We start from the raw sequence: 11,846 nt of genomic DNA on the forward strand, positions 1-11,846 counted from the left end.
AAGAAAAAAACATATACTATATATGCATCGTACATATCTCAATGTATTCCATTGGTATGCCAATATTTTCTATGTTTCTTTATTAATGCAGCAATCAACCATGCATTTTAAGAAGCTAACAGCAAGCCTGCTTTGTTAAAATGTAGATAAACGTCGATGACAAATACTATCAAGTGCATACCCTTTGTCTGATAAATTACAAAATGGCAAAATAATATCAATTACATTTCGGAGTAATTACGTATTGGATGTAAGGATCCCTGGCCTAATGAATCTTTATTTTCTAGTTGTTTTTTTAAATAAAAGGTCACGGAGTTTAATCAGATATGGTACTCATCGTGGCCTCAAAAATATTTCCAAAAAAATCCTAAGTAATGTTTTTTTCATCTTTATTAACGTATATAAACTATCTTTACTCTTAAAAAAATTCATATCAAAATCAGAGTTTTATTTATAATTTGAATAAAAGTGGCAATATTCACACCTCGGTATATGTTTATCTCAAATGTATCATTTCTACCGATATTATAACAAATACTAAACATCTGTATAGTCATTATCCTCTATATTATCAGAAGGAAGGGAGGTAACTGATTTAATATTATAGAGGGTAGAGATGTTCTTCATTTAATATTATCAAAAGGTAGAGAGTAATTGACTTAATATTATCAAAAGGTAGAGAGTAATTGTTTTAATATTATCAGATGGTAGAGAGAAATTGTTTTAATATTATCAAAAGGTAGAGAGAAATTGATTTAATATTATCAGAGGGTACGATTTTAATTGATTTAATGTTATCAGAATGTAAGGAGAAAATTTATTTTTTGAATGTTTAAAAGTTACAACTGTGAGAAGCGTACCTGTTATTTGGTAAGACGGTATTGTCGATTCAATGGAATAAGGTTTTCAGCCAAGAATTGTCCAAATTTACATTTATTCAAACTTATTAAAGATTTACCCTGTAGGTAATTTGGACGTCATGCTTCTCATTGCTATTTTTCTTTCTTGATACATATTATACTTTTTAAGGGCGGGAATTTAAAGTTTGATGTTATTTCGATTGAAATATATCTTTTAAAAATATGTATGTTCTCAGATATCATCAATACAATTGCTTAACACTAACTATCCGTTATCTGGTGGGAGAATAATCAAACGACAGAAACATGTTTCCTGTACAAAGCAACCTCCATTTTTGTATTTATTGTCAAATGTGTTTTATAGCTAGAACCTGAGCCTATCAAATATCGAAATGAAATATTTCCAAATGGAGATAATTAACAGTGTTTAAGCTTATTGGTTCATTAAATAAAGCTAATCAGGAGCAGCACACACACGTACCATTAAAATATCAAATCACGTGGCATGGAGGAGTGAGTATCCACTGTCGTCGGTCACATACGCAGTGTGTGCATTGTCATTATCAGGAAATTAAAAAAAAAGTGCCAATAAATCAGTATGTTAGAAAAAGGTAAAAGTTGCACAGAAAAAAATCGATAAGGAATCAGGAAGACCAGGCTTTGAAAATGCAAAAAAGATTTTTTTTCCTTTTTTGAACATATTTCCGAAAGCACATCACCTGCATCTACTTAAACGGTGTGTGGCAACGCTCTTTAAAAAAAATACGCACTTTAAAAAAAAATTCAAAGTGGGTTAAAATTGGGACAAAATAAACGCACTTTGAAATAAAAAAAATAAAAAGAGAGAGTTAAGAGTGTACATGTACATTTTTTACCACGGGGACATTTTACGCACTTTGAAAAATTAATTAAGTATAAAACAAAAAACAATTGACTTAAATATTTGAAATTTAGAGAATCAAATTGTAATAATCGTATCTTTCAAAGAACTTTTAAGAAGTAAGAAGTAGAAGGTCTCTCAACTTAACTTGATTTTTCTTATACATTCTATATATAGCCGTTGCCAGCTAAATTGCTAGCAAATTGAAAGATGATCCCCCCTCCCCCTTCCCAATGAGGCCAAATTTTCAATGCCTATAATATGTATATCTTTGCAAAACATTCGGTATCGATACCTATGTTACATCAACATATATGTATTTGCATAATTGGTTAAATGTTGAAAACCTTCAATAATAGAGCCTAGTCGGATAGAAATCGACCTTATGACAAAATTTAAAAAAAAAAACTGAGATTTTCGTGTATATAGATGATCCATGTAAAACCATTACAAAAACTGAAAACGGAATCAAAATATCTTCATTTATAACATAGTTATTACATTTTGAAATTGGTATGTTTGCAAATTTAACTCTGTAACAAAGTTATTACATTTTGAAATTGGTATGTTTGCAAAATTAACTCTGAGCATATCGAAGTTTTGTCACAAATCAATTTTGACGTCATTTTTTTTCAGTTGTTCTGTAGGGGCACCTGTCATCGCTTATTAATCCAAATGGCCATCATGTCTAAGTAAGACGAATTGCTTAATTAATCACAAAAACAGATGATTATGATGTACAGTCCCAAAAATGTATTAACTGTATTTTAAATCCTTAAAAAAAACGAATATTCAACTCCCCGCAAAAGATCTTTAATTTCTACTTTTCTTTCTTTCGTATCGACAGATTCGTCTCAATGAATAACTGAACTTAACAATATACAATATATAGACCTACACTATGCTCCCTTTACTTATGGTAAAGCCTGTATCCTCAAAGCATGCAGGTTATTTCACACACTGCGTTTGATTTTACGTAATCATCATATAAAGGAAAGGGAACCAATGAGATCGGGATTCGAATTTGATCTCAGAAATACCTTATTTTCTTACAGAAAATATATGAATCATGCAGCTAATAAAATCACAATAAAATAATGCTACAATAATATTATTCTTAAGTTAAATTATAAAAAAAATCACATCAAATTGTATATATATCGTGATGACGTGAAATCAAACATGGTGTTATACCAGACTAAAGTTAGCTCATTTTATTAGGATCCCCCTACCTCTAAAACCGTTTCTACTGCAGCCACTTCACCTTCAAATAGCGAGTTCATATACACCCTCTTTTCCTCCACATCATTCTCGCTTGGTTGTAATTGGACGGATACAATATACGGTATTTAACCAGATAAAAAAGTAGGGTGTAATATTAAAACCTTCAATAATCAAGTCAGGTTTTATCTTAAAGCTCTAAGTAAACAAGTCAAGTGTAATATTAAAGCCTTCAGTAAACAAGTCGGGTGTAATTTTAAATCCTTCAGTAAACAAGTCGGGTGTTATGTTAAACCCTACAGTAAACAAGTCGGATGTAATATTAAAGCCTTCAGTTAACAAGTCGGATGTAATTTTAAAGCCTTCACTAAACAAGTTAGGTGTAATGTTAAGGCCTTCAGTTAACAAGTCGGATGTAATCTTAAAGCCTTCAGTAAACAAATCGTGTGTAATCTTCAAGCCTTCAATAAACAAGTCAGGTGTTATCATAAAGCCTTCAATTCATGCAGCTAATAAAATCACAAATAAATTAATGCTACAATAATATTATTCTTAAGTTAAATTATCTAAAAAAAAATCACATCGAATTGTATATATATCGTGATGACGTGAAATCAAACATGGTGTTATACCAGACTAAAGTTAGCTCATTTTATTAGGATCCCCCCACCCCTAAAACCGCTTTTACTGCAGCCACTTCACCTTCAAATAGCGAGTTCATATACACCCTCTTTTCCTCCACATTATCCTCGCTTGGTTGTAATTGGACGGATAAATTATATTAACCACTATGCGCCTTACATTATCAACCCCCTCCCCCCACTTCCAAATAAACTGTACCAGATCGTCTTTCCAATAAATTTCTATTACACATAATTTAGAAAAATGAAGGAGAAAATAGCATATCATGTAAAACAGTTTATCATTGATTGACTGATTTTTGCTAAACGCCGAGTCGGCAAGATTCCAGCCATTATCGGCGGCAATTTTTTATCTGTTGCATGCAGAATACATGTAGTTGTTAACCTTGACATAAAGGGAACTTTTTAAGGTTCCATCCGACGGACTGTAATTTCAGAAATATGTAAACCGTTAAAAAAAATTCTCTGTGTTCATCAACAAAATATTTCATAATGTAAGCGATTAAATCCCATTCAAGTAGACTTTAGCTAGGGACATATTTTGTGGCGGAAGATTTTTTTGACGAAACTGATCAGGTTTTCCCCTTTGAACTATAACAGTGCTTTTAATTTTGGATTCCCATTTTTCCATTGCTGGTTGGACACAAAGCTGTTTTTTTTGCAGTGAAATGTGTTATGTTGGATCTGAAATATCTATTAAATTATTTCTAATGAATTCTTTCAACAAAATGTCACAAATATAGTAAATATATTCTGAAAATATCGGGAAAAATTGAGTCAATTTTACGTAAAATTGACACTTTTTTAGTAATATCTAAAAATTTACATCATATACCCCCGCTTTTAATGTTCTTTTCTAAATATTCAAGACAACTTCAACCTATTTGATTAAATTCAGAAAAAGTTTAAGACTTTAACATTATTTTCTTGCTTATTAAATTTTCAATGCCAGAAAAACCACATCTGTTAGTGCAGAAAGGTCAAATAATTGAATATGCGAAGCAATTTAAAACTTTTTCTTAGTAATGATTTTAAAGTGTTTTTTTTTTAAAAACAGACTTAGTGTTCATTTTGTTTCATGCATTAATTGGATAAAAATATTTGAGGGAAAACGTCGAAGATTTGTTTTTTAATTACACACAAATTTCAGTTCAAAAAGGTCATATTAAATGTACTATAGCGCCAAAAGAAGCATATTGCCCCCCCCCCCCCCCCCCCCCCGTTTTTTGAATTGAATTTTAATTAAACTATGTATGTAGAAACTAACAAATATACTTGGTAAAAAAAGTTTATGACTTTAAATGTCATTAAAACAAGCACTTTGAATGTATTTTTGGTCAATGGCATACTTAAATATTCCCCAGGTCTATGCCAGTTTTTTTTTTCCCATGGGAATGAAACTTTATAGCATGTTAGAAAAAGAAAACCACCCATGTCGACTCATTTGGATATTTCAAATCAAGTTTACTATGAAACTCTAAAGACTTACAAATTGGTGCTAAATTTGCAATTTTTAAGGTGTAATATTGTATAATCGCATAAGTGAATTATTGGCAATTTTAAACGACAGGATTTCATATAATTGTTTTTTTTTTCTCAGTTACATTTATGTAAGAAAAAAACGTAATCTTTGTGTCTGTTCTGCCTGGACATCCCATTGCAATAAGACATCAACAATAATTTTTTTAAAAATATGATTAGTGACGTATAGTCTATTTTACGAATAAAAAAAGATGATGCTAATTCAACGTTAGATAATTCATTGATATACTCCTTTCTTAAGCAATTTTATTTTTATGGTGCTAGTCCATGAACTTTCCGAACAACCCTCTTATAAGATGCATCTTATACATAAAAGTCACAGAAATGTAAGCTTGTGATCAGTTTTTCAGAAGTGAAAACCATCTTAAAATTTACGAATTTCCAGCAGAATTAAGAAAACTTTGGAAACCACTCAACTTCTGCGTCCTCTTGCCTCTATTTAACTTTCAATCAAAATTATGGTTTTTTTTAACAAGAATAATTAACTGTTCTTTTAAGAGGTAGACCTTTGAAAAAGACAAATACGTTTATAAACCAGAAATTCAATGCTATATGAAAGACTTTATGTTGACCAAAAACTCCATAAAAATCTAACTATGGTATGCTGAATAACTTAGTGATTTTGTAGGTAAAAGCAATCTCAATGTAAAAGAAATAAAGTTGTCAATAACTTAATAATTTTATCCTTTATGAGAGTAAACGGACATTTTCAAACGTAGTATTCCATAAATAAATGATACAGTCAAACAAAACCGGATCTGATTTGTATGGTAATTAAACTAGATGTGTTTAAGACTCATTTGTGTGATAATTAAACTAGATGTTTTTAAGACTCATGGCGGAAATACTTCCCAACTGAGTACCCATTTAAATGCATTTGAAATATTCATGAGAAACCCACTCAAGATTCTTGATGGATAGAAAGAGGATAAATAATATTTTAGCTGCATTTCCTTTAATGTTTAGAACATTTAATTTTTCCATGAACGTCTGTTTCCCTTAGGAATAAAAACACACCAAACAAATTTGGATTGAAGTTTGATAAACAATTCATTAAATTCGACACACATTTTTAGAAACTGTTTATCAAAAGCTTTCCTCATGTTGAAACTTACTACAATCTTTATCAATATGTGAGGATTAACTTACTGTACATAACTCTCGTCTGAACGCATAGCAAATTAACTTTTACTTACCTATGTAGATTTACTTCGATGTAAATTTTTAAACATGAGCAAATTTTCGTCGTAGGAATGGGGTATTATTTCCAGGAATTGTTTACTTTATGTTTTTACAACTGATGGATACATCACAGTTTTCTTGTTGATTTTATATATATAGCATTTATCCAATAACTTCATACGTGTTATGTATTTATTTCATTATATTCTATAATACATATGAGATTAATCTGTATCTTAAAGACTGTGTATAATTTATAATGTATAATTTATCAAAAAAAAAAAAAACAATCCATAGTATATGATTCTCTTTTGGTCACACGATCCCTGCAAAAACCCTGGCTTTTTTCTTAAGGATTTAATTCTGAAAACTCACAATCCATCTTACATATTTAAAAGATAGCTAACGCAAAAACATTGTACAACATCATAACATAACAGGCATTAACTAAATCAAAAACAGAACACCTTTCATTGTTAAATTTTAAATTGCAATTTAAAAAAAATACGTTTATGAAAATTCATAACAATTCATATGAACTTCGATAAAATCGATACTTAAACAATAGTGAAATATAGAATACGTAACAGTTAGCCAATCGCTTTTCAGACATTGATTATGGTACGATATATATATCTGGCTGTTGAAAGACCATTTAGCAGAATTTCACAGATTCACGAGAACGCGGCAGATTTTGACGCAACAAAAAAAATGAACAATCAGTGGGTTATCACATTAATAGTAGGCTTCTTAGCTTTATCTAAAGCTACCTTTATTTCTAAGAAATATACAGCGAAACTCGAATTTAATGATAAGAAATCAAACTATGAACTTTTCGGGGAACACAATGCTCATTCCTTGATCGAGTGCGCCACAATCTGTCAAAGGGAATGCAGCTTCTTTGGCTTTAACTCACAAACGAGGAAATGTCGTACCCACAAGGAAAGTCTGACATCTGGGTTGTCTGATGAGGCCGGTTGGAGATACTACTCGGATAACGGTATGTATTTTTTTTTCAAATTTCATTCTTTTAGCTTCTTTGGTTTTTTTAGGTCCTTCTCGAGGGGACACGATTTTTTTTTATCAAGTTTCTTGTATTTTTTTTTTTTTTTTTTTAGATTTTTCTAGCATGCCCAAAGATTGCAAGGATCTTCGAGAAAATGGACAAACCATCACAGGGGTGTATGATATATACCCCTACAGAACATTAACCATTTCAATAAGTGTCTACTGCGACATGACCACGATGGACGGTGGATGGACGGTAGGGGGTTTTTTTTATTTTATAATTAAAAGTACTTAATATAACACACCTTGTTTTGGTGGTTTTAAGGATTGTAGGATTGTATTGTAGTTAATATCATAACCTATGGATCGCATGATTGTTCGAAGCAATGAATTGAATTGTTACGCATGTTAATTTTCAAAGGCAATTCAGAAACGCTTAGATGGATCCGTGACCTTTGACAGGAACTGGACGGATTATAAGAATGGCTTTGGTTCACCAGAACAGAACGTCTGGATTGGTAAGTGTAAATCGGTTTCAAATAAGAACTTTTTATTCCTTCAAAGTTTTATGATAAAAAAAAATCTTGTGGCAAGTAAAAAATTATAATGCGTAATAAAGATCTAAAGTTAAGACTAGGTAATGTGTGTTCTATGATATTCAGATATCGTGTTTAATTGATATTTCAAATAATAAAAAACAGAAAAGAAGAAAATCATTTAGCGACATGTTCTAATGAGATCAAATTTATCAAAATTGTCTACAGCTATGGAAAATAATTTGATTTTTCATTACGGTAGATTCATATAGATTTTAAAAGAATTAATTGTACTCGATGAACTTTTCAGATGAAATCATATATATCTTTATACAGGAAATGACATAATCCATCAATTAACAAAAGAAAACTCATCATCCCTTTATGTATCAATCACTCTCCAGAATGGTACAACGCTCTATGAAATGTACGACAGATTCTCTATCTCCAAAGAAGCAGGAAAATATCAACTCTTTCTTGCAGGACCCGCCAATGGAACATTAGGTCTGTGTATTTATGTTAAATTCTTAAAATTAGGTTCAAATAACGTATAGCATCATAATAATACTTTTCTGTATTGAAAGATTATAAAGTTTTTGAAAAAAAAAGAAAGATGTGTTTTTTTCTGATATTCTGTATACATTTTTTATTCCACTCTAAAAAAACATGTTTAATATTTCAGAGTTTCATTTGCAGATACAATTCATATATTCAGCAGATATTGAATTTGTTATTGTCAAGTAGATAAAATTTCTAATTATTCAATTTATGTACAAGGACAATTATGTTAAGTTTTTCAAACAAATAAATCCAATAATTACATTTGTTCAACATTGTTATTCAGCTTGGGTTTCCTGATAATTTTTGATAATTCACATTTTAACTGATACGGAAAAAAGTTTACAGAGCATGTAAGTCTGATTTTCAATGATTCACATTTTTTACTACTACGGAGTAGGAACTTTACAGTGCGTCATTAATCTAAAATGTCTTAAGGTTTGCAAAAATTTGATGATAAAAAAATTTTGATCGGATAAATATTCAAATTAAAAAAGCTTAAAAAGTCAAACTCAAAAGACCTCATTGCGTTTCACATTCACATTTATTCAATAGGAAATTTATCATCTTATAACATTCACAGATGCACCATATTTTATCTCGTTTTTAATGATTTACTTAGTATTGCATGTTATAACTGTTTAGAGACACGGTCTCGGAAAAATACTAATATTTCATTTTGTGATGCTTTCTTTAATTTCCAGTGACCTTTATCCCCCCCCCCCCAATAATACCATGCTTAAAAAGTGTAACACGTCTGTTGTTTATTGTTACACTAGAAAGGATGCTATGTGAATTTCGCAGGTTTTTCGTCTTGTATTATTTTTATCTCTCTTTACAAGAAACAACACTTTAAACTGCGTATCTCAGACGTACTTCATTATTAAAATTAATGTGATGTAAATTAATAATTAATATCTCTGTTATGAATTGTTTTTCTAAATCTGCAGGTGCCAGTATGATAGACACCGGGGATTCAAGGACTAAACTAAATAAATATTATCACTCTTTCCATCACATAAATAGAGGATATTCAATGTTTTGTAGTTGAATATGGAATTTATTTCACCAGTGGGACAGGATTTTTGATATTTTCACGAGTGCGAAGCACGAGTGAAAATATCAAAAAATCCTGTCTGACGAGTGAAATAAATTCCATATTCAACTACAAAACATTGAATTTTCTGTTTATTACATTTAAAAAAAAATCTTTGATTTTTCGTTTGCCTCTGTCTTTTTTGTTATACATTCATGGACTCGTGACGTCATAATTCAGCGGTTGAGACGTCATAGCTAAGAGAGGTGAAAACACTGTAAACATGAATTTGACAACATATTTTTGATAATTTTTACACTTTTATTCGCTGTCAGAATGGTTTATTTATTTCCATCTATCTTATATAAGGTCAAGGAAGTTATTTTTACAGCAATCTTCGTTATGAGAAAGGAAATCGAGAGTTTTCCCGCACTTCTGATATTCGTCACACTGTGACAGGATATCATTTTGATATCCTTTGACACTGTGACATGAGATCATTTTTATTCAATGAAAAAATGTAATAAAGCTGTCTATATTAGATGTGCCTTAGTATTATTATTGACAATTAGATTAAAAATATATATAAATTCATTATCTATGTGATTCCTTTTATTTAATTTTACAGGAGACTCCATGTTAGATACAGGTAATCCTTTCCTAGATCTGTCTGGGATGTACTTTAGTACCCCAAACAGAGACAATGACAGATTTAGTGATGGTCACTGTGCTGCTGACAGTTACCGTAGAGGAGGCTGGTGGTTTAACTGGTGTACCTATGCCTTCCTTAACGGTCAGTGGTCCCCAGAGTCCTGGTACAACCCATGGTATCCTACAGTGAATGATAGTACACAGATAAAAGAAACTCTCATGATGATCAGGCGTCGCTAGGTAAACATCATTAAATCTTAATATAACACAGTTTTTTTTTGTATTACTGTGAAAATTTCAGTTATAAATGTTTTGTTTTTTTTAAATACAAAAATATGCTATTATACATGTATCTGTGAAGTTTTAATAATTTTTTTTTAACAGACGAAAGATCATCCATGGATTACGGAAACCCTCAAGAGACGATTTTAAATCATTTTTTATCGCTGAGTTCTTTTTTTAAACATTTAACATCAAGTAACAAACTGTAAAAGAAGGGGGATTGAACTGCACTGTAAAGCGATACTGAATGTATCAAGTAAAAGATGTACTTTATATGTGTTGTATTAAATTTGAAAATAGAAATATTTCGTTCTTTTTTCCAAACACTGATAAGTGGAGATAACTGGACGGATACCTAGGATGTAGATTGATTTATTGTTAAACCTGTTTCATTGAAACCTGTCTAATCCGACACATGCAATACTCTTTACTGTGATTTCAGCCATTTAATTTCATTTGTCATTTTTGTGTATATAAAAAGAAAATGTCAAAATGTATATCTTGATACGACTAACCGGTTAATCGGTCGGAACGTTTTGCGGTTAACCGATTAGCAATTCTGCAATCGATTGCCATCCCTAGTTTAAACGACTATAAGTGATGGAAATTGGTGACAAAAAATTAAACAAACCTCAGACTCTCATTGATATTGCTCCAGAGGCTGACAGTAATGAATAATTATGAATTTTCACAAAAATATTATACTTGACCTTTAAAGCCATAGTTCATATGACCAAGGCTAAAATTCCAAATTCAAAATTGATCGTAAAAAAAAAGAAAAAAAAACTGTGAAATATGAAATTCATAGCTCAAACAAGTTAAAGGCTGTAGTCAGGGCTAATTGATTAACCACTTACAGATAAATTTAGGAAAAAAAAACAAACAAACGGACAACTGGACCGACCGTCCTTGGAAAATATATTTGCCCCTTATTTTTTGGATTACGGATAGAAATTAAAAAAAAAAACACTTTGTGCTAAAATGTTTGTTTGTTTGTTTGGTGGGAGGAGATCCCAGTCAGTTTCCTTGGGAAAATAACGAAACAATATAATGCACTGTATGTCTTTGTGTACATGCTATTCATAGTTTATTTAAAACATGAGGATAAACCTAGATCTCTTCCGAGGAGACGAATATACAATCCGAAGATAAATCTAAATCTCTTCCAAGGAGAGGAATATACGATCCGAGGATAAATCTAGATGACTTCCGAGGAGACGAATATACGATCCGACGTTAACTTAAGAATACTCCATTTAATGATTTAGAACTTTATACACCATGCTTAATGAAATTATATAACAAAAAATAATGGTAGCAAATGTTTATTTTAATTTAGAGAGAATGAATCATTATGTAACAGAACACTCTTCATGCTCCAAATAAAATGGAGAATCCTCACAAATAAAGGGGAGTTTTAGTCCGTCTTCTCCTGTATAGTACGTGTAG

At 30.8% G+C, this 11,846-nt stretch overlaps 1 protein-coding gene across 1 annotated transcript; it reads left to right on the top strand.

The window, feature by feature from the left end:
• Positions 1 to 7,545: 7,545 nt before the first annotated feature.
• Positions 7,546 to 10,640, top strand: LOC134280733 (fibroleukin-like; the record flags this gene model as incomplete). Its single annotated transcript, XM_062763193.1, has 5 exons — positions 7,546 to 7,590; positions 7,756 to 7,852; positions 8,207 to 8,374; positions 10,093 to 10,355; positions 10,500 to 10,640. Coding segments are annotated over 4 exons (573 nt in total), but the record flags the coding sequence as incomplete, so codon positions are not given.
• Positions 10,641 to 11,846: the final 1,206 nt, after the last annotated feature.

This window comes from Saccostrea cucullata, unplaced genomic scaffold (genome assembly GCF_032062105.1).
Source record: "Saccostrea cucullata isolate Sc308-1 unplaced genomic scaffold, CSIRO_AGI_Scuc_v1 ctg5712, whole genome shotgun sequence".
Classification (NCBI taxonomy): Eukaryota; Metazoa; Mollusca; class Bivalvia; order Ostreida; family Ostreidae; genus Saccostrea; species Saccostrea cuccullata.